The 24397-nt window shown below is 48.6% G+C and overlaps 1 protein-coding gene across 2 annotated transcripts in view; it reads right to left on the bottom strand.

The window, feature by feature from the left end:
* Positions 1–15345, bottom strand: part of MAP2K4 (mitogen-activated protein kinase kinase 4) — a 101329-nt gene extending 85984 nt beyond the window's left edge. For both annotated transcript variants that reach the window (XM_075719466.1, XM_075719467.1), the window contains exon 1: positions 15246–15345. In XM_075719466.1, coding sequence (XP_075575581.1) covers positions 15246–15345 — 100 coding nt within the window. The remainder of the gene's footprint in view (positions 1–15245) is intronic.
* Between the last annotated feature and the right edge of the window lie 9052 nt (positions 15346–24397).

Raw genomic sequence — 24397 nt, 5'->3', positions numbered from 1 at the left:
AAGCTGACAAATTAAGGGCAGGGGAAAACAAGCATCGCTCAAGGGAAATTTGACACCACACCAGCCATGTGTAGCGCATGGCTCCCTGCAACAATGCACTGAGCACCTGCAGCAGAGCCTGCAAACAGCATCCCCCTCAGGCACAGTGGCCACCCAAGGATGGGCAGCAGGTGCCCAGCCAGCAGCAGAGCCAAGACCAGCCCTGGTCCTCTCCATCACTGCTGACCAAGCCAATGGAGATGGGTATTCCCTCTGACTTTTTCTCAGACGTTTACATCTGAACCAGTACTGTCACCCCAGAACCAGTATGAGCCACGTTAAGTCCGCACAACACATAATGGCCATACAGGATGGCAACTATACTTTGTACCAGAGCAAACACCATCTTCTCCGCTGTCCCCACAGCCTCACCTTATCATATGGCAAGGAAAGCTATAAAGGCACCCAGAGAGAGGGGACCTGGCTGGAGCTCACTTGCTTCCCCACAGCCACTCAGAATTGCACAGAGACAGATTTCTAGGAAGCATCTAGCATGCTGAAGCGTCGATGGCACGGCATGTTCACGAGTGCCAGGCATGCACTGGGCAGAGCATAAGCATGTTGCCACTAGGCAGCCACCAGAATAAGAAACATCATCCACCAAAGAGGAAGGTCTGTAGTCATTGTCCAGCCTAAGGGCTTGAGCCAGGTGACTATTTTAGCTCTCAAAAACCACCCTATGTGCTACAGGCACATTTCTATTTACGCTGCACTAAATATGACCTCGGATACAAAAATATGGGACATTTTTTACTTGCTTTGAGTAAGGAATGAGAAGTGCACAAAAATTATATAACCCAACACTGTGGAGACAAAAAAAAAAAAAAAAAAAAATCCAGCCTTGCTCTCTTCCACTACAGGTGCCGGCTGGCAGCACCATGCGTTCCCCATGGGCCAGCTCTGGACTTCACCATGAGTCTCAACAAGACCTGCTGTCCCCTCATACCAGCAGCTGCAATTTACACAATCTCCTGAATGAGACTTTTTTTTTAATTGATTTTCTCTCTACAATAGCATATACAAACTGAAAAATAACCAAAAAGCCACCACGGCAGGCTGGCAATATGTTCAGAGGACAAGAATCAAGCAAGAACTGTAACTGAAATTACCCACAGAAGTCTACTAATGTCAATTTTAAAGTTCTGAAATCTTTTATTAACAATACATATTGGTGAAAATAAGAAATGCATCAGCTAACCACTGGACTGGTAGGAAAACATGAAAATTTAAAAGAAAGAGAAAAAAAAATCCTTATGTCATTCTGCAAGGAAAGCTCCTTTTACCCCTACAAAACCAACTCAGGTTTGTTGATGAGCTTTCAAGTTCATTGTTTTGCCTTAAAACTTCTTCCCATTCCTTTGGCCCAGCTCTGCATCTGTCACCTCTGCTCTTCCCCTTGAAATGTTTCTTTCTCGGCTCCATGTTGTGGGACACGCATGCATGCTGCCATGCTGCTCAGCTGCACCGTGGTTCTTAAAACAGGTTTTGAAGTCCACACAGATACTCTGAGTACATTTAGATTTTCAGAGACGGTGAATGCCATTTTCATCTACCCTTAGTTTTCCTTCTGATCATCTCCTTACTCTCCTTTTCAGTCATCTTATCATAAGCCACTACACCAGACATGATTCTTTTGGGGGTTTACAAGTTTTGTCATTCTTCCAAAGTCCCACAACTAGAGGCAAACACAAAGTTTTTCTGCTAAATAAATAAGCATCATAGAGTCTGTCAACAAAAATTCCCCAAGTCTGCTGGATTTTTAAAGTCCTTGGAAAAAAGCTCCACTGCTGTGCAGAGGGCAGGCAGGTCTTCAGTATGGAAGGAGCCTGGGAGTCTGCCCAGCTAATCCTCACAATCTCATGCTGGGTAACAGAAAAGTGTCGCAAAAGTATCAGCCAGTAGCCCCAACACAGATCCAGCTATCTTTTTCCCTTGCCCTTGTCCCCATTAACTCCCTCTCCCTTGGAACGCCCAGAAAAAGGAACTCATGCACCAGTTCTGCATACAAAATCTGACTGTCCCACATAAAAACACCAAAGGGTCCTCCTAGCTCTCACAAGGTGTCAGAGCACCACAAATAAAAGCTTTCCACCTTCACAGCCATCTGTGCACAGCCTATGGCCAGAGCCAATGCTGCTTTCCATCTGCCTTAAGTCTCACCCCCACAGACAGGACAGGAATACCATCACATCCTGAAACACCTCCAAGAAATAGGCATTACAGAGTGAGTAGCAGCATGCATGTTGAAGATGACAGATCAACAGCCACGCAGTTGTCATGAAATCACTGCAGCCTGGCAACTGAAAGAACATCTCCAGCTAATGACTGAAATTGTCTTCTGGAAAGCAGAGTCCAAACTGTTTTTAAAAAGGAGCTTGATATGCTTACATATGAGGTAGAAAGGGGTAACTACTGGAAACAAAATATTAAACTTGTGGTAGGATTTCTTGGGCATCCAGCTTGCTAAAATCTCTAAGGGGGGAGTGATGGGCTTATTGTATTAGCTGGGCTCCAGCTGATCCAGGCAGAGTGAGTGTGTATGCACATGTAGGTGGAAGTGCCAGACAGAATTCTCTCATTGCATTTACATTCCGTGATTATTTGCATTTTATTTTTAAAGAGATTTCCAAGGGTGTTTGTCTATCTTTCAGTCCTAACATGGACCAGAGCATATCAAACTCATAGTCTAAAACAACTGCCATACTTAGGACTGAGGCAACTTTTTTTCTAGCATATACTGGTTACCTTGTTCCTCTGAAGCACTGGGCAAAATTACTTCACAAGATCACTTGCAAGTTCTGTTCACAATTACCATTTCTGCAATATCCAAAGTACCAGGAATAGCATCTTCCTCCAGCACATCACAGTGGCAGCTTATGGACTTCAACTATGGGTAGAAATTTGGAAGAAACTGTGAGAAATTGCTGTGAGACTGCTGCAAATGCAGAGAATGCTGTAACCCACAGTGAACAGGGACACTCAGCATAGTCACCCCATGGACCACTCTGGATGTAACGCTGACCAAGCAGTCACTTGTTCTCCTGGCACATGAGTGGATGAGTCAAGCAGCAGCAGCTCCTGCCAGCTTGGACAAAGACAACCCAACCTTCACCTTCACCAGCTCGGCTGCTGTGGAGCAACAAATATTGGTTGCTAAACCTGCATCTCTAGAACGTGATGCCTAAAGGGATAGCAAGATTTTGACCCCAGTATTATTACATCTGCAGTTTGGTGTCCACAGTGTGGACAAGCAACCAGTTGAAGAACATTTTGACAGAGCGTTGATCGTGTTTGATTTGGGTCTCAAAGATTCAGGACACACTAGCACAGGATTACTCTGAGGACATGAACGCCAGGCAGTCGGAGCTTCGCTGCCAAAGAAGTCAGAGTATTAATCAGATTTGAGAGGAAAACCCAACACAAACCTCCCCAGAAAGCTTCTATTTACTAAATGGAAACAGCACCATGGACGAGCAGCTCCTGGACTCCATCCCAGGTGCTGTGAGAGCAGCACAGTGCTCTGGCACAAGGCAGGGAGCAGCTCAGACCTTTGGCAGCTCAGCAGTGAAGCAGGTTCCCTGCTGCCAGTTCAGTTATGGGCTCCCATTCAAGTCAGTTGTGACTAAGACTCGTCTATATTAAAGCAAGTGATCAGGCCCAGAAACATTTCATGTTTTCGCTGAAACAAACCCTGCATTCGCACATTCTTCACTTACAGTTTATTTTTGCAGGGCAGGAAAAAAAGCAGCTGTACTGACAAATCAGACTTGGAATTTCTAGTTCAAGTCACAGATGATGCCAAATCATGCCCCTGATGCGGAAACCAGCTGAGCTCTCCCACTCGAGCATACAGACAGACACACATGGGCCATAGACACCAGCTCCCACCACTCCCGTCTCAACCTTCGCCACTTCCACACTTGCTGAGAAAATCCTTCTCCCGTTTGCTCAGCTGCGGTCCTTGTCACCAGGATCAGCAGGGATGAGGCCACAGGAACAGGCCAGAGAGTAAATTCTTGCTCTCAGCCCCGACGATGTCCAGCACTGATGCACAGTGGCAAAGCTTAACCTGTAGGAAGCGTATTTGGCCACGATGCTGGCATAACCAGCTGGGCAGATAAGCTCCAGGATGTTACTCCAACTCTTCTTAAAAAGCAACAAATTAATTAGAAACATATTTTAAAATATATTTCACATTTCCAGGAGAACATTGGCAAGCTTGTTCAGATATTCAACAACGTGTGCTGCCAGTGCAGCAAGAACACAACTGCCAAGCTGCTGCCTAAAGCAGCACGTGTCCAAACCTTTACATCCAACCCCTTCTTCTTCCAACAGAAGTCTGAGCTCATTCACATCTCCTTTGCATAAACTTGCATACATACTTATACCATACAGTTAGACTTTCTAGTTACAACAGTTGGTCTACTTCAGATCAGAAACGAGAGAGTTGACCTCTACTTTTCCCCAAATCAGCAAGGAAACCAGCTTTAAAAGCAGACATCGAAACATCCCAGTTTCCACCTGCTGACTGCTCCTGCTACCCCAAGGCAAAAAGTACCTTGAAGAAAGGACAAAACTCCCATGTCCATCTGCGGCTCTGGGCCACCAGTCTTGGCCAGTCTTACAAAGCAGTTCTGATCGTCCTCTCCCTTCCTACCCTCTGCCCATACACATTTCTGAGTGGGACAGGAAGAAAGAAGAGGACATCAAAGGTAGGGCAAGGTTTCCAGTGTTTGGCATGACACCAGGTCCTGAATGGACACTGTTCAGGAGGGGAACTGGTCTTTACAGGAAAAGTCAGACACGGTCCCATCACTTCCCAGAAGGGATTTCCAAATGCAATGCTTTTATTTTAGTCCATAACCCTTCCCAGGTCAAAGTAACGCAGCTATGTGCTTTTAAAGGAAACTGTTTTATCTCTGTCCACAAACATCTTCAAAGTACAAACACTTTGCTCTCTGGTCCAAAAGCAAAGCGATGGCTAATTCAGTTCAGAGAACCGCTTTCAGAGAATTAGGTCCAAAGCAAACCATAAAACCGTTTTGGTCCACAGAGAAATATAAGCCTAGACAAAAACTGATAAAAGAACCGACTCCCTTTCGATTCAGCTCTGTCTGCTCCCAACAGCTGTCCTCCTTATGCCACATGGATTCTGTGCTCACTCCAGGATCACTGCAAGCCGTCTGCTTCTTGGAGGGTTCGCTCTGCCTCCGGTAAAGGGCAAACACAAAGGCTTCGATTTGCAGAAGAGGAAATCAATTTAGCAGCTAATAAATACGCAATTTGTGCAATATACATACTCTCCATCTCCCTTGATGCTCATACAAAAGTTAATGGGCTGTACCCTGCTAAGCACAAAGTTATTGCACGTGTCGACGTGAACAGCAGTTTCGCTCATTTGAGAGCAAAACCAGGAAAGAGATGGGGAGCAGATGCTCCGCAACACCATGTTGTATTTCCTCACAAACAGCAAGAGCAGAGATCACTCCACAGACAGCTGCGGCCTGAGGAGTCAAGGTCACACATTTTGGAAGATGCTCTGCAGCATCACATGACGGTTCTGACACAAATCCAGGCCAACAATATCTCATACACCCTGCGCAGGGTCTGTGCAGGCATCCAATGGGGGGTGCAAAGAGCTCCACAAGGACCTTTGCTTACCCATAGTCTGGTCTCCTCAAAAACTCACAGACTCTGTGCACAGGAGCTTAAATAAACCTATGACATCTGATAAAAGCCATGCTTGCACCTTTCCACCTAACTATGGGGAGGCACAAACACACTGCACATGCCCGAACTGCAGAACTTACCTTGAAGCAATGGCCACCTAAGTAGACTAAGAAATGCACATCCTAGGTATCTTCAAGATCTATAGCCTCCCCTCAGACAAAAGGAATCCCAGTAAGACTGCAGATGCCCATAAGAAAAAGCTTAACCTAACTTAAAATAAAGCAGAGTGAAAAGTTTAAAACCTAAGTCAGCAACACAGCCTGTCCAGAACAGTCTTCTGAACGCAGATGCTCAGGCCAACACAAAACTTTGTTGCCGAGGCACACTCAAACACAAGGCAGAGCAAGTTTTCAATTCCCCCTTCCCCTCTTATTGTCATTTCCAAATGTATTTGGTTGCCAAAGTTTATCGGTCTTCTTTTACATCCTTTGGTTTAAAATTAATCCCTCCCATCCTCTGGGTGCTCCAAGTTTACCATATTAAATCACATTAATTAGTTCAAGTCTCCCTGCAGTCTATCCTTTCCTTCAACTTCAAGAAGTGTCTCTGAAAAAAGTCAGGCACAGTTACTAAGAGGTAAAAACACTGGGATTCAAGGCAGGCAGGAAGCTAATTAGCTCCAATATGGTGCTCTTCTAACTCACTGTACACTAGAGCGCTGACTTCTTACACTTGCAGCTAGCCAGCACAATGCAACTGCGGCAATTTGCTTGATCCCTGACAAGCAAAAACACACACACACACAAAAAAATAAACCCAGAAAAACAGGAGGCAGATGAACTAATCGAGCCCACCGCCCACACCAACGATGCACCCAGGAAAGACAGCGGCTAGGGAGGCCACACGAATTATTTTGGCAGCAGGGCAGCCTGGCAGCAGAAAGGCTCCTCCATGAGTCAGAAGCATCAGGCCATCCCATGGACACACACCTCTGCCCTGCCAGCAATGTGAGCTATGAGAGGTGTTGGGCCCTAGATGCTGACATAGCTGTCAGCACCCAACTTGAGCTTGTGAGGGAACCTGCTTCCAGATGCGAGCAACTGACTTAGCAACTGACTGTTTGGTGGGCATGGGATTTAGGATGAACATAGGTCCAGTATGCCATACAGGCATGGTTTGACAAGTGATGGAGCCAAGCCACCATGCTTTCTGCCTGCCTCTGGCAGGGTGGGTTTCCTCCCTCCTGCCACCCCCAGCAGCATTGCCCTACCCCTTCACTGGCACAGCAGCTCAGGGAGCTCTGCCCCCTGAGGGAAAGGCTAGCTCCTGAGCTCGGACCAGTCACAGGGAGAGGGCACCAACACAGCCTCAACAAAGGAGATGCCTACAAGGTAAACAGGTATAGGGGCTGTATATGTGAAAGGTATATCCATACCAGCACTTGCAGTCAACACAATAGTCATAACACCAGAGTACCCCTTCAACAGGCTGCCACATGTCGTGCCACCTGCAGTGGCAGTTTTCCAAGTATCTTACATACAGTTTATACAAGTCCACCTAGCAAACCTCAGCAAGAGATTCGTAACAGAGGTAATTTGTCCAACAACTCAGCAATGATATAAGGAGGTGGGGAGGGGATATAAAATGGGGTGCAGAGCCACAGCAAAAATTACTTTGTCTTGTTTGGAGAACCAGAAGAACACAGAGTAAAAACTAAAGGGGGCTTCAAGGCTGCACAAATCCTTCCTGAGACCTTGTCCCAGAAGAACAAGATGAAACACCCTCCTTGCAATTTCATGCTTTATGGCCAATGACTTAACCCCTATACACCTTCAGAATAACATAGAGCACTTTCTTTCTCATTGATTTTGATAATTAAATATTTTTATTTTTTAACAGTCACACTAAACATCCAAGTCAGTGGCCTACTGAGAGGGGTAAGACTCACAGCATTTGTTCCAGATACCCGCCAAGCAGAAATGCCATCATCACCAAAAAGTGGCAGGTGCATACAGAGGGATAACTAACATGTATTAGCTATTCCACTGTCAAAGCCTAGCAGAGACAGAGTATTCAAGTTATCTACAAGTTCAACTGAAGAAACAGAGGTGAAGTGTCTCCCACTAGGGATTTAACATTTATTAACTACTGCACATTAATTAATCCAGCTACAGCAACACACTTTTTTAAAAGAAAGAAATTTTTCACTGTTCAACAGGCATTGCATTATCATTTACCCACCACTCACATGTTTCTTCTGCAATCAAACAAGCCTGCAACATAAAAAGAAACCTGAGGATCTAGAAGACAAATAAAAGCTCTTTGCAGGGAATGCCAGTGGACTGGACTAACACGGTGCAGGATTCGCATTACTGAAGACATTGGCCAAGTGAGCAGCACAGTGCCTGCACAGGGAGATTGCTGGAGCAGGGCTCCTCCACCAGCAACCAATAATCAGAAACTGACCAAACTGATATTTAAAAAAAAAAAAAAAAAACAAAACAAACCCAGCTTTAAAATGCTGTAACTACTGGACCAATTGACCTAAAGACACAGATTCTCCTGAACTGGTGTCTTTACAGGGACTGGGTTTCTTGTTGTAGAAGAGATGTTAGAGCCTAACCATAAATGACATGGATCAACACAGGAATTCCCAAAAGGTTTGTTCATCCCTCCAAAGCAGGAGGCCAGACTGTACAATAACAATAATCCATCCTGACCCGCATATCCATGGAAGAGTCCACGCCCCAATGTGACAACCCCTGAACCATGACAAAAAGGTTCAACTGCAAAAATCCGCCAGGTTTTCTTACCCTGCTACCGCAGCACAGCAGTTCCCACCCCTGAGTGGGACGCTGTTGTCTCAGCACACAGCAGAAGGAAACAAAAGCATACACATCTAAGGAGGCATTTATATATTTGGTGAACACAGTGCCATCCATTTTAAATAAGGTACATGACATCTGGGAACATAACCAGTACCTTGTGAAAGCTGGTCCAGATCAGCGCACTCTGACCTTTAGGATGATGCCAGGAGCATCACATCCATTCAGAGATTTTTTGTACCTTCTTTATAAACATCACTTCAGTGAAACTTGCATGGACATCTGCTGCTGGCTCCTGCCCTGCAGAGCAGAGCACTACACAAACACCCTGTGATGCTTCTTTCTCTCATGCAGTTTTTCTTTCCAGCCTCCACAAGCTACAGCAGCTATTCCTCCCATTGGGAAGCAGACCTCCATTTTTCTTTCAACTCACATAAAATCTTATCAAACCTAAATCCAACAAAAGACATCTGACTTCAAAGTCAGCAATCATGACCCAGCTGTACAATGCTAACAAGGTGTTTATGTCTGTCTGATACACACAGAGCTTGATGGGGTCACACAAGACTCCTGTAAGTAATGCTTCACTGCATACACACCAGGACTATGAATAAATTTAATCTGAGGAACTCCTCAACAAAATCAAGTTTGGAGAGTACACATTTTCTTTTTTTTTTTTTTGCTTCCTCACAAAACTCATCTTTCTCTCGCTGGATCGCCCTCGTTTTGCAGGCAACAAGTCATTTCCACTCCTGTTGGCTCCATCAAATCAACCTAAAATAACTGAAAAAGCCTCCCAACATCTGATGAGACTAACTAGTACTACACCTTTTGGGCTACACCTTTAACCAGGAAAACAGACATATTAAGAATGTCAGTTGATTACAAGTAAACCAAAATGGAAAAACATATGCTTACATCAAAACAGTCCTACACATGCAGGTGTACACTAAGACTCAAACACAAAGCAGATATGGTCAGCCATATCCTGGCAGAGATACCGTACAGGAATAAACTGATAGGAACAAACAAACTGAAATAAATTGGTTTGCTCACCATGCAACTATCTTTACCTTCCATAATATATGCAAATGTGTCCAAGTAGACATACACCCATCAATCTGACAAATCTGCTAGTGTCAGCTTGCACCAGCAGCATATGTTAACACACACCAGTTTTGTGTTCAAAAAACAGGCAGACGTGGCACTCTGGGACATGGTTTAGAGGGCATGGTGGTGTTGGGTTGATGGCTGGACTGATGATCTTAGAGGTCCTTTCCAACCTTAACGATTCCTAGTTTTTACTTTCATTAAAAAATAATCCGGCCACCAAACCAGGAAACATGAATTTATTACTCTACCCTTAAGTGGTTTAGTGGTGGACTTGGTAGTGTTAGGTTAATGTAATGGTTGGACTGGATGAACTTAAAGGTCTTTTCCAACCCAAACAATTCTATGATTCTATTCCACTGTGTGCAAGAGTAAGTGCAGTCACCTGATTTTGTTCAATCAGCTCCCACCTGCTAAAAGATACAACTTGCTTTGCCTACATTAGAATAAGAACAGGTAATTGATACACAGTGACAGATAACAATTATTTTACTACCTACTGAGGACAAGGATTAATTCTCCCCTCCAGTCCCCTCTTTTTTCTTATCTTGTTCTTTTTCTATCTTCCTTGTTTTCTTACCTACACCACGTTTCACTTTACCTGGCCATTCATGCACTGCTTCACACCTAATCTGCTGCTTGCTTGCTGCTCCCTTTGCTTCACAACTGCTCCACCTCTCCAGTCTTCTTGTTCCCCAAATTCCTCTCTTTGAGGTTCCCTAAGCAAATTGCCATTTACTGTGGCTCCTCTTACTTTCTCCATCCATTATGTCCCTCTGCTCAGAGAGGTAAGTCCACCCTCCAGCCTTTTGACAGTGCCTACATTGTGCCCCAGCAGATCCAACATCTCAACATCAAGGCATCAACATCTCATTCCTCTCCTCCTCCCAGGCCTGGGTACAGGAGCACCTTAAGCAGTGGGGAGAAGAGCTGCTCCGGTCACTCCTTGCACACAACAAAGGCAGCAACAGAAAGAGGAGGAGGATACAGGAGTCATGGCATCTCTTACCCAATTCCCATACCAAGGATTGTACCGTTACAGTGATGCCCTCAAATGGTTTCAATATTCTGCTTTTGACAGCGTTGTCTGAAGTAACTATGTTTACTAAGACACGGCATAGATTACATACTAACACCAAATTCATCTGACCACAGTGACTGACAAATTCCATCACAGCGCTCACCAATTCTGTCATCTGCCAAACATGAACAACTCTTGACCCCTCAAAAAGCCTCCCAGAAGCTCTTTTCCACCAGGCAGAGAAAGGTACAGGGCAGAGCTTCCTCATATGTAGGCAGAAACCCATCTCCTAACTCCAGTACATCACTGATGTCCTAAATAGCATCCAAAGGCAAGAGCAGGACTCTAGTTAGTCTCTTGATGCACTCAGACAGATATCCCTTGGCAACCTCCCTGCCCAGGTTCCTTACCTCATATCCACAGAGGACCCTCTAACTGGATATGGACCTTTTCTGTTTTTAGCAAAAATCAGAGAGGTTATGGCTGGAGTGGGGTAGAGCGGGCAAAGGCTTCAGTGGGGGAGCAGACAGGACCACACAAGTAAAGAGAACCGAGAATCCCAAATTCCAGCTGAACAGATCAGGAATTCCCACCCAACACATCTGAACCATCATATTACACTCTCAAAAGACATATACAGTACGTACGCTTTGCTTTTGAAAGACACCAGAGCATACCAAGCAGCAAGTACTTCAAGAAGTTCCAGCTGCCTCCAGTCTTCCTGAATGCCAAACGCAGGAGCTGAATCTGAAACAGCCAGTTATAAGCAGTTCCAGCTCCTGCTTGACACCGGAGGTAGGACGAGTGACTCCACAGGTTGCAGTTAGAATCAAAATTCTTCCTATGCCTTGGAATGAATTACATTTCTAGATTTCATACCACCATTTCTAAATGATAATTTTCTACGTAATGTCAGCAGTAAAGACTATTACTAATTTTGGCAACAAGAGAAAGGCAAAATTGCTCCAATTACAGTTCAGGTGTTGTTCTTCCTTAAACCACTGTCTTCCCACAGAATCTCTGTTTTCTCCATGAAATGTCCAGGACACTAAATATGCAGGACCGCTCCTGGACTTTTAACATTACGCATAACTAAGAAGGACAATGATTCTTCACACCAGCAGTCACTGGCATCCAGACAGACTTCAGTTTGTACGCAACAAACAAATATTACCACTTAAAAAAATATGAAATAGGATCTATTTTCAATACTTAGAATTCCAGCTCTCCTTTGTCTCTGAGCTGCCAACCGTGCCTTGAACATGGCACCATCAACCTCCCTGGCCAAGGGACCCTTTGGGAAGAAACGAAGCTCCCAGGTTCATGGGCATGAACAGCTGATGCAGTTAGCCAGGAGAAAACACAAGCATGAAGCTGCAAAACACTAAGGGTGAGAAGACCTGAAGCAACCCCTTGCTTGATCCGTCACAGTGCTCTGTGAGCTTGAGGGCCATGGCTGCACAGTAAGCCCAGTGTGAGGACATCTAGGTGCCCCTTTGACTAAGTATTGTCACCTGGAGGGGCTTTAGCCCGTGCACATCAGAAACACTACAGGATATCAAATTAAAAACAAAACAGCGTGGCCTGTAGAGACCTTCTGGATCTGCTGCCCCAGCTCCAGACATCAACGTGATGGACCTCAATCTCCATGAAGACTTCTCTCCTGCACCACAAGCCCCACCTTCTCCCTACCCCCAGCCCCTGCCGAACTCCCCGACAGCAGATACCCCTTACAAAACCACCAGCCCTCATACCAAAACAGAACCCCCCTGCGAGAGGCTCTCACCTCAGGCCAGCTTGCCCAAGTACACGTCCTTTGGGGATGGACTCCAAAAGCGATGGATCGTTGTCCAGAAGAGCATGGCCACAGCCCCTGGCACAGCCCGAAGCCATGAGAGCCGTCCCACCCTCTCCCACTCCCACCACCTCCTTCGCAGCAGCAGTTGCGCAAGCCAGGTCAGAGAGTGTTTCTGGCTGAAAATTAACTGAGCAAAACTTTTTTTTTTTTTTAAAACTATAATTACTTGTTTCCAGCTTAATGACTTCCCTGCTCCACCTCACCATACCGTTTAAGCCAATTAAATCAACACTGACGCTGTCCTACCTACTTTTCTCCCCACCCAGCAATGCATTCCCACACCTCCCTTGTGCCAGTGCTTGCCGGATCCCACTGTAAGCAAACACCAGGCATCGGAACTGCAGAAAACTCGCCACTTTTGGCGCGGTTTGCTTTGCAACAGCTCAGCTTGCCTTGGTGGCAGCAGGGAGCCAGTGCCAGTGGGACACATGCCTGGGGCAAGGCCACGGTGCACCTCGGAGAGCAGCCGGACCTGCCCCAGCAGACTGCAGACCACCTGCAGACACATCCAGCCTCTTCCCACCCCACCCACAGATTCCCTCGGCTTTGCACAGGCAGTCGTGCAGCAGCTGCAGAGGCTGTCCTCCTGGGATGGAGTTTCCTGCTGGCTCCAGGAGCCTGCCTTCACCTCCACTACAGTAACCTCCTCCTTCAGAGCCCACCCAGGATCCTACACTCAGCTCCTCCCACAGCACCTAAACACTCATCTGTTACCTTAAAAAAAAAAACCAAAAAACCACCCCTAACACCAGCTTTCACCACAAGCACTTGCATATCATCAAACTGACCCTGTGTCCTAAATTCATATTTAAATAGCCACTTCAAACCAACTACAAAAGAAACAACTGCTGTTCCTCCACCTGGAGAAAGGATACAGATGCTACATCATCACAAACTTACAGGGCATCAAGTTCTCAAGTCAGGGTGCAAAACCAACTCTCAGCTCTGAAAATACATGAGATTCAGGGCAACGATTCATAAATATGAAAAACACGGATCAGGTGGAAATACAAGGGGCAACACAGAGTTGTAGCTGCACTGCAACGAGGCTATTTCTTGTTTTATTGCAACTGCTTTGGCATATCGCAGTCAAGTTTTTAATCCATGCACTTAATTTACAAGGTTTGGGATTCTGGTTTCTGAAAGGTGTCGTGAACATGGATTATACCACCTTCCCAGGGCCCAGCAGGTGCCCACTCCTTCATCTAGCAAGCATGAGAGCTTCATGGGAGGAAAGCTGCAAACAGCAAAAATTTAGCTTTTTATTCCAAGTATACCAAATTCTAGTCCTCTGCCCAAACAGGCATCAGTCTTAGTGCAGTCTGTCCTAGCAGGACAGAACACAGACTATAGCAAACAACTGTGACAAACATTATTTGCTAAGAGCGCCTGCAACTTTCTCACAGGGAGAGCAACCTTTCCTTCATTAAAAAATAGTTACCAAAACAGTGCAAACAGCTTCTTTAGTACCAGCATCCTTGTATTAAAAAAAAAAAAAAAAAAAAAGCCAGCACTGCGTCACCTCAGCCTAAAGAAGCCAAAAATGTTGTTCAAGCAGAGAGTATTTTTCAGTGGTCTAACTTTAAAGGTAAAACTCCAAAGGTGTTTGCTGTAACTTTTCTGAAAAATAAATATCCACTGTTTTCACAAGAGTGCTAACCATCAACAAGTGCAGGCAGGAACCCTGGCAACATGACCCTACTATAACACTGTAAATTTCCATTAGAATAAACCAAAACTGAACCAGAAGTTCACCGTTGAACTGTTTTTACTTAAACATCTGCCTTGACAAGAATACATAAACAGGCACAGAGGGACAAGGAACACCGCGCACTGAGGCGAGCCGGCGAGCAGTGCAGGGGGTGCACCAGGTCAGGCCAGACCCATCCTGCTGCAGGCCGAGGCGTTCAGAAACGCCGGCCCACCCGCCTGCCTGCTCCCCCTGCCCGGGGCCGCGTCCCAGGCAGCACAGCGGGGCTCCCGGCTTTACTCCGGCAGGGCTCCCCCAGAGCCGCCTCCAGGATGCTGCTGCCCGCAGCCTGCGCGGGTCACACCGGGGAGGCCGCAAAAACGTCCCCGGCTGACAGAAGCCGGAGCCGCGTCCAGCCGGCCTCTGTCCCGCCCCGCGGCTTCCCTCCTGCCGTCCGGGGCAGCGCGGCCCCCGCCGAGGGCAGGGCTCCGGGGCAGGCTTCGCGCCCCTCGTCAGCCCGGGGCACAGCGCCGCGGCGGTGGGCAGGGCCACCCCTTCCTCCCGGGGAGCCCGCCGGGCGCGGCTGGGCCGCCGAGCGGGGCCGGGCGCGGCGGGAGGAGGCAGCCGCAGGGCCGGAGCAGGGCCTGCCGGGGCCGGGCGGAGCCCCCCCCCGCCCCCGCCGGCACCCCAGCGACCCGGGGCCGCGCCGAGGGGCTGCGGCGCGGGTTTCCCGCGGGCAGCGCCGCTCCGGACAGCGGGCACAGCCGCGCCCCGGCCGGGTCCCGAGAGCCCCGGCCCGCCCGGTCCGGGGTCCAGAGCGGGGACACGGGGCGGCCGGCGCCGCCAGCCACCCCCAGCTCGGGAATCCGCCCTCGGGAGCGGGCACCCGGCGGCGCCGTGCTCGGCCCCGGCAGGGCAAGACCCGCGGCTGGCACCGCACTCCCGGGGCCCGGCCCACCGAGGCCTAAAGCGGGGCGCGCCGCCCGGCCCGGAAGCGGCGGCCGGGCTGCGGCCTAGCGCGCGGCTGCTTACCCTGCATGCTGCTGGCGGCGGCGTGCGCCTGCGGGCCGCCTGGGCCCGGCCCGCTCCCGCCGCCGGCGCCGGAGCCGCTGCTGGGGCTGGGAGTCGCCATTGTGTGCGAGGAGAGGGAGCAGCGCGGCGGCTGCAATGCAGCAGGGACCCTCCCAGGCAGGACACCTAGAGCCCCGCCGCCGTATAGCAGCCGCCGCAACCGCCCCGTCCGCCCCCGGGCTGGGGCCGCCGCTTAACCCCTCCCAGGCGGGGCGCCTGCAGCCCCGGCGCCCTGCGGCAGCCGCTGCGGCGGGGCGGGAGCGGGTACTGCCTCCCGCGGGGAGTGGTGGGGAAGCCCCCGCCGCCCCCCGGGGCCGCGCTCGGACGGGCTCTCCGCCGGACCCTTGCCCACCCCGCTGCGCTCCCTTCCCCGAGAGCTGCGTGTCCCCGGTATCTCCGACCCCAGCCCGGTGCCAGCAGCCCCGCTCCGCTCCTGCTTCCTCAGTTAGGAGGGGCATCGCCCCTCCCTTCGCCCTCAGCCCCTCTGGGCTACGGCCCTGCGCCGTGCTGAGTCCCCACCACGGCAGTGTGTCGCACACGTTTTGCCCTGGCAGCCCCTTTGACCAGGCATGCCCAACAGTCTGGTCTCACCTGTCTCCCATCTTCGTGCTCAGGGAGGCCCCTTGAGGGCTGGCAGTTGGTCCAAGCAGTTTTATCGGATTTCTCATCTTCACCCATGACTTTTCCTCCCACACAAGCAGCTACTTGCAAACTTCTCATGTCTTCCCTGAGACCTCTTCCCCGGACACCACAGGGCATAACTTCCACAGGGCATCATACTCTTTCTGCCACCATCAGTCTCCTCCACATTTTCTTTGCTCCCTTAACCACTGCTGTTCATTTCAGCACATTGTTTCTGATCCTACCTCTAACTCCAGAGAACTTACAGCCTTAGTTGTAGGGACAGCACATGCCAGGAATTAGAGCAGTGAAATGGGTCCCCCAGAGATGTGGGCTCTCTGCAGCCCGCTGCATGACTTGGGCAAGTCCCTTCACCTACAAGAGTCCTTGTTTCATCAGCTGTGTAACAGAAATAATACTAACCTCCTTTATGAATTGAGATCCACTGACAAAAGAGCTGGACACCAAAGTGCTAGACAGCAGTATGCAGACTCTTTCCCTGCTCCTCTGTTGCCCAGGCTTCTCCATGCTTCTGAGGAAGGTGGTGATAGAGCAAACACCTCAAGTCCTGAAAATGCACTGGATGTGCCTCCAGAAGGTGCCAACCATTACCCTTTGTGCAAGTGCAAATGCAATGGGCGAAAGAGGTTGGGGCAGAAGCTGCCTCCCCTTCTGGCCTTCATTTTTTCTTCTTTCTCCCCCAGCTCAGCTCATATTTGTTTATCTCACCTCATGTTAAGGCCAAGATTTTTCTTTCCTCTTGTGCTTTGAGCTTGGGAAAGCGTCTTCTTCTGTCCTAGAGTCTTCTGGTTTTCCTGCCTAGCTGCGTGTGGGGTCAGGGAGATGGGCTGAGACCCAAGAAATAATCCCTGGGGCACAGAAGGAGCCCAGCCTTCTGCCTGAACCCTGCTCTCCACTAAGTATCTCATGCTCTGCAGAACTCACCTTTGTCAGGAGGTGGGAGAAGGGGACAGAGCTGGTCCTGACCATCTCCCTCTTTCTGCTCTATTCTCCCAACTCTTGCTAGTGCAGCCAAGTCATCTTCCTCCCTGTCAGGGAGGAAGCTTTCCTTTGCCTTGGGGTACACCATCACATCCTCATGCACTCGGGCCAAAATTCCAGTTAATGTATTTGCTAGTGTTGAACTTAGGCTGGTACCCTATGCTGTCTCACCCTGGCCTCTGCTCTCTCTGGGGACATTGCGACTCTTTCAAAGCTGCATACAGTCTGTCCCCTCCACCGTGTTGGTTGGAGGGGAGCAGGAAGCACTGGCACCCAGAGCTTCCCACAAGAACAGCCCATCCTGAATGCGATTTGTGTGGGCACCATGGGTGGTAACCATCAATGTCAGTGCCTGGCAGAGCCTGTAACAAAGACCGCAGACCACACAGCATGCAGCAGCACGGGCACACATGTCGAGGTGAAGGTGTGCCCATATCCTCTCCTCCCATATTCCCATATGGGACACCTCACTGCCTAGCACAAAGCGGGATCACAATCCTCTATCTTCACCTACCTAATGCCAGGGAGCACCAAGGACAGCTGCTCTGCAAGGAAGGAGTTACAGGAGTGGAGCATAACTTGGTGGACAGGCAGTAGCCTCAGCAGCAAAAGCCCAGACCTGAACAAGGAGAGCAAGGCATGTCCCACGGCAGTAACCAGGTTCAGCCTGGACTCCAGACAAGTCTACTGCAATGAGGCAGGCCTGAGTTTAGGTCAAGTCCCCAGGTCAGGGTCTGGCTCACGGCAGCTCCCAAGGGAAAGAGTGAAGAGTGGTTTCTCCCCCACCTCCCACCCCCACCCCCTGCCAGCTTCTTCCAGCTTTTTTTCAAAGTGCTCCAAAGCCCCTTGATGCTTACTAAATTTCTTGCTCTCACCAGGAAATTGGCCTTAAATTCTAAGAGTTAAATACCTGGGGAGGGGGGTGCAGTCCAGGTCCTGACACAAAAGACATTCCCCCCCTAGTTCCACAACTTGCCTTTCTCTTCCCTCTTTTGCTTAAGCCTTCTCTTCTGCCTTAACCAAGAGTGCAATTGGCATCTTGCAGGCTGTGATAGAGAAACCCAGTGCCTGCTGGCAAACACTGGCAGAAGCTGGCAGCTGGCTTCCACCTCTACTTTGTGCCACTGGCATGTGGTTTGCTTACAATTAGTTGAAATCATACTGTTTATCCTTCCCCCCCTGCGAATCTGGGAGAATCAACAATAACTGTCCTGACAGATGTTTGTGAAATCTGTTCTTAAAGACCTCCAGTGATGGAGATTGCACCATCTCCCAGTAATCTGGTCTGACAGTATCTGAAAGCCTAACTTAAGCTTTTTTGTCTGAGCTGAAATCCTTTATATCCTGTCCTGTTTGCTATGGCCATGGCCTTCTTTGAAATGACTTCTTAGGCACTTGATGACTGTAATGTTTCCCTTCCCCTCCTTGCTCTGGCTTTCTCTTCTACAGACTACATCAACTCAGTTCTTTCAGCCTTTCTTCATGTTTTCTGTGCCTCCCAGCACCCTCACTGACCTCCTTTGACTTTTTTTCTGTTGATCTGCATTTTTTGAAGTACAGTGTCCCTAGCTAGGCGTATTACTCCAGCTTGTCTTGGAGGCCATACTCCTGGCTCATACATGCCAGAGTGGTATTTGCCTTTTCCGTTGCTGATGTTCAGTTTGCTCTCCATTATACCTTGGACCCTTTTTTCAAAAACTGCATCCACCCAGCTGTTCCCTCACTTGTATTTGTGTTGCTCACTGTTCATAAAGGTAATGCTCAAAGTTGTACCTGTTGAATTTTGCCCTATAGGTTTCAGCCCATTTCTCCCATTTGTCAGTCTAGTGCTGAATTCTGTTGTCTTTGCTGTCCTTCACAGCCTGGCGTAATTTGCAGGTTTAATAAGGCACTCATGGGTGTTAATCATCCAGGCTGTTAACTGAAGCAATTAAAAAGATCTGGCATCGGAATGGGCCCCTGTAAAAATCCCTTCAATATGTCCTTCCATTTTGACAACCACTGATAATTAGCACTTGAGGAACAATTATCTCACCAGTTTTGCACTTACCATGTGGTCTTGTCTTCTTAAGAGAGGGTCAGGACAGCCAGTGTTAAAAACCTTCCGAAAGTCAACATACATGACAGCGGCTACTTTTCACTTTATGCCTAAAAAATTGTGCCACACCAGGACATCAGACTGGTTTGTCAACATTTGTTCCTGATGAGTTCACGGTGGCTGTTGTCCATCCCCTTGTTGTACTCTAGGTGCATACAAATGCCTTGTTTAATGAGTTGTTCCAGCACTTTTTTTGGGAATTGAGGAAGACTTTAAATTACGATTAAAGAAAGCAGCTGACAAAGCATAAACAAGATCAATTTGGGTGAGCTCTATAAAACTAATGAGGTAGCAAGAAGGCTAATATAGGATTATAATAAGGACAAGAAGGAGGTGAATCTATTGAACACTTTAGACATGTGTCCCCTGAAGTTAGTAAGTCAGTGAACATGGGGGTCCTCCCCTTCTCAGTAAGGTGGGCTCCATCCTTTCCTGCTCCTGGCACCTGACCCACCAGTTAAGACAACTAAAACCAAAGCCCTTTTGGAAATATCAACAGTACATTTGTCTCCAGATGTCCCTATTTGAATTACAGTCAGGGTCCTGGGACCAGGAACACACCAAAGCCCCCGAGCCCTTCACCTGTCTACCCGGAGCCTCTTAACCAGTTTTGATCTGATCAAAACCGATCTATGGTCATTCATGGCAGCGTCATCTGTGTCCACAAGGATGAGTGCTATTATGGAGTGGGTCACTGGAATGGGTGACTATGGCAATGTTTCAGTAACATCTCTGGTACAGGCTCTTGGGAAACAGCCTGGCTTTCCCAATATCACAGCTTGGCTACCGGGTCCATCTCTGCAGCATTCTCATTTGAAAGCCTCTTTCCTTTACAGGCAGAGTTGCCGAACTGAAGATAAGTTTGGGCTTCTATGGGCTAAGTAGCAGACTCCAGAGAGGCAAAAGGAGGGAAGATGTTTTATCTAATATTGAGGAACTAATTTTCGAGTAGCTCAAATTATACTCAAGGGCACTAAATGTTCTTGGCCTCCCTCTTATGGGAGAAAGCAGTATTGCTGAAGACTCGCTGTCCACAGCGGGGGGGTGGGTACAGGAGGTGCTTGTGAGAGTTGGTAAAGCTTCAAGGTGAACAGCCTCGACCTTTTCTTTGCAGTAAGCACTACAGCCCGATTGCTTTTGAATTAGAGCAGCAAAGAACGAGACAGATTCAGACGCCACAGTTGGTACACCAATCCCCTCCTTCCCACCCTATCCTCACAAGAGACAGACAGGCCTTTGGGGGGCCTCTTTTGCTCTTGTGTCACTGAACTTTGCTTGTTTACGGGGTTGCCAAACCCTCCATGCCATCTCTCCCAAGTGCCCAGGAGAAGCTGCTTTCTGCCAGTGCAGCAGCCCCTTCCCTTCGGCAGAAGTCCTGTCTCACCCCATGCAGGGCCCTGTTCGTCTGTTTCTCTGCCTCTCTCCCAGTCTCCACTAGTGTCTCCTAACTGCTCTGTAGAAGCTGCAGTCTCGCCTCTGGACCTGCAGCCCACCTGTTTGCCACCCATGATGTGGCAAAGAGCAGCCCAGCTGGGGCACAGAAACCAGGCGGGCTGTGTAGGTTTGTGCAATAGCTTGGGACTGGACAAATGAAAGAGTCATAGAGTTCATCCCAGCTGAATTTTCTTTTTGCAAGATCAGCTAATACGGTTGGAAAAAATGGACAGTAATTCATAATTTTGTTTCCCACACGAAGAAGAGCTGGTGTGCCTGAGAAGCTTCTCTGCTTTTATTTTCCTATCATATAAATTACTCTAATAAAAGACACACTGTCTCTTACATTCTTTTCTCTTATTCTTAATAACACCACTGTTACTTTTTAATCCTTGACATTGCCATTTTCTAGCCCAAGATACCTCCCCTCCCTTAGAAAATATATTCAAAAGCCTATCCTGGACCTGGAAACAAAGCAGGAAAATTATTCATTACTAAAGCATATTACTAGGCTCATTACTAGAGCACTGCTCCTTCTGAGATGAGGGGAAGGGACTGAAGATCTGGGGATGGAGGTTACACCAGAACGACAAACATCGCTGAGTGTTCTCCAGTGAGGTCCTGCCCTCTTAAAAAACTCAAACCAGGAGTATGATGTAGTTCATGTGCCTCAGGGATGGAGTGCAGCTCCATGGGGACATACTGAGAAATTGCAGGGACATTTGGATTGTTGCTCTTGCTAATCCATGCATCAAGCTGGGTTTGGTAAGAGGAGAACAAAGTGTGGAATGTAGTTCCCCAGCTTTCCTTTAAGCATTTGTAGTCCCTTCCCGGAGTGCTTGTGAATAGGAAAGTCGTACTCTTAAGGGTGCCTGTAGAGAGTGGTTTAATTTTCCTGGGCTTCGGGATGGGAATGTGAATCAATTTAAATGTCGGGAGGGATTTAGTTATAGTGCACATTGCCTGCTGTTCTGCCTGCAGCTGCCATCAGTTGATTAGTGTACAGAATAACACAATTATTATGAACCATAAAGCCTACTCAGTGGACCTGTAACAATGGCAGCCATTTACAAAGACAGCTCTTACTTCTCTGTGACTTTGTCTGAAGTAATTTCATCTTTCATAACCTGCTCAAGGAAAGGCTCAGTTAAAAATGACAGGAGAAGATGAGTATTAATCCTCTCCACAAATGTGGACACATTCACATGTCCTCTGCATAACAGTTCAGCAAGACGTAATTCTGTTGGGGGCTGAGGGGACTGTATTACACTGTTACTGAAATCAGTGGGAGAAATGATCTGACAGAGACTCCAGTTTGGTAGATGGGTATGGTAGGGATAACATTTCTAAAGGGCCCACTTTCAGTTCATCACTAATTATCACTTTTGGTCACAAATGATCAGTGAATGATGAGGCACTACTATTCTTCTGAGCAATATCCTTTTTGTTTTCCAGACAACACAAAAAGACTGAATCTCTTCTTAAATACAAAACTAATCCTAGAGCATTGAGTCATTAGAAAAATTTCCATCTAAATTCCAATCTCTTGGCAAGGAAAAGAAAGAAATCCCTTCATCCCTGACTCACTATTCATCCCCTACACCTGCGGTTCTTCAATATCACCAAATTTCCAAGCCCTGGCATAGCTGTGACACCCAGTGCCACATCTGTTCATGGCCCTTGGGAGACAGAAGACTCTTGTAACAAGATCACTGGGGATCCTTGGAGCTGGTGCTCACTCTTGCTGTGTAACAGGAGGCCTTTCTGGAGACGGTTCCTTCTCTTCTGCCATGTGAGCTCTCAATCAGCTTAGTTATTTCTACGGTACAGAAAAAAACCTTTCAGATACCTACCACCAAAGTTAACTATAACAAACATGAATCTCTCACACATAGTTTGGATGTAGAGGCGGGCTCACAGTGTCCTTTGCAACTAAACAGGATGGTTCTTGACTATGAGGACAGACTGGACAGAAATTCAGTGGAAACCTCACCATTCATAGTTTTGACACAGACTGCAGGATTGGCAGTAGTTCCTTATTTTGCCTTGCCTATGCTGAAAAGTGAGTATCTTAGTCTTGTATAGTCCTGCCTGACCTTGGAGGTATCCCTCAAAACAGCAGTGGTCCCTGCCTGGCAGTGTCACCACTAGCAGTTTGATCTGAAGCTGTACTGCCAGCCACAGCTATTCCTAACCCCTCCCTGGGAAGTCTCCGAGCTCAGTCGTGCCCAAGCACCCATCAGCCCACTGTGGTGACTGATGGTGCAGCTGCACAGCCGTCTCAACCTCAACCAGTCTGAGCCAGGGCTCTGCACTCCAGCCCTCCCCTGCTACCCTGACAGTTCCTTCCTGCCCTCCCTGGCCACTGGCACACATGTACTGAACTCGGTCAAGGAGCTCATCATGGAGCAGCAAGGGCCGGCTGCTCCCTAAGGGACAGGCACTGGGAGGGACATCATGGCCAACAGAGCATGGGCAATGCCCGTTCCACCACACCGGCACAGGGCAAGCAGTGCAGACCCAGGGACTGAAGTCACATCCAACTGAGAGCCCAGATCACCAGCCAAATTCATGGAGACAAGGCAAGCCTGAGGTCAAGCTGGGAAGTCAACCTATAGGTCAGGGGCAGGATCAGGCCTGGTGAGGGTAACCAGCATCAGACATAGCCCAGTGATGGCTGGTGAGATCCACGGTGATGAGGCACATCTGAGGTCAAGCTGGGAAGTCAGCCCATGGGTCAAGGACTTGATCAACAGGCTCCATGGGCAAACACAGGCAAAGCTGTGGCTGAGCTGGAGATGGGTGGTCCTACAACAGCTCAGGCAGGGACTGCAGGGCCTCTCTTGAGGGGTTTATACTTTTACATAACTACTTGCCAGTTTTACTGTACAAGTTTGTTCATGTGTATTCACTGAGACAAAGATCTAATTCTCTTTCAGGTACATGAGTTATCACAGAAATGTGGAAATGTTGCTATGAAGGCATGGCTGGAGGTCTCGTGTCCAACAGCCCAACTGAAGCAAGGTTGTCACAACATCAGATCAGGTAAGCCATGGCTTTGTCTAGGTAAGCCATGGAAATATCCAAGGATGGAGATCACACAGCCTGCCTGTGTCACCTATTGCAGGCTGCATGACCCTCTTGATGAGGATGTTTCCCAGTCAAAACCTTCCAAGCCACCATTTGTGGCCAATGCCCCTTGGTAGCTAGCAAGGAAAATATGGCTCTGTCATCTCTGCAGCCACCCCACAGGTGGTTACACGTTATTAGTGGATTTTGCTTCCTCTTTGCCCACTTCTGCTCAAAGGCCACGTTCTCTGGACTCCTGACCATCCTGGCCATCGTCTGCAGGACCCCAATCGGGTCTTCCATATCCTTCCTCACTGGGGACCTTGGACAGAACTGAAAGTTGCAGGTACACCATCACCGAGTCAAAGAGGGAATAACTCCCTGAAATGAGCTGCTCATGCTTCTCTGCATGGAGCCCAGAATGTACTTGGACTTCTTTGCCACAGGAGCTCTTTGATGGATGACCTGTTTATGTGCGGACTGGCTCGTGTTCAGTGATACAACCGCTGAAAGACAGGAGAACCCTTGATTTCCTGTAATTACTGGAATATGCATATTGTAACTAGCGCCGCACAATTCTGGATTTTGGCTCGATTTTGAAAACAAGCGTTTTTCAAACCTCTCTAAAAAATCAGTAACTGTGAATAGCCAGCGCTGACCATCCCTGGCATCCCCGCTGCACCCCAGTCTGCAGCGACCCCCACCCCCCCCGCGGGGGACCGCACCCCAGCCCGGCGCACGGAGCGGCTGGTGCCGCCGCGCGGGGGGCGGGCACTGGGCCGTTCCGCCCCCCCCGTGGCCCCGCCCCGGAAGCCCCGCCCCTCCCCCGTGGCGGCTTCCTGCCCTGGCGGAGGCGGAGGCGGAGGCGGAGGCGGAGGCGGTGCCGGCC

This window comes from Pelecanus crispus, chromosome 12 (assembly GCF_030463565.1).
Source record: "Pelecanus crispus isolate bPelCri1 chromosome 12, bPelCri1.pri, whole genome shotgun sequence".
In the NCBI taxonomy this organism is placed as follows: domain Eukaryota; kingdom Metazoa; phylum Chordata; class Aves; order Pelecaniformes; family Pelecanidae; genus Pelecanus; species Pelecanus crispus.
This window is presented reverse-complemented; position numbering and strand designations above follow the sequence as displayed.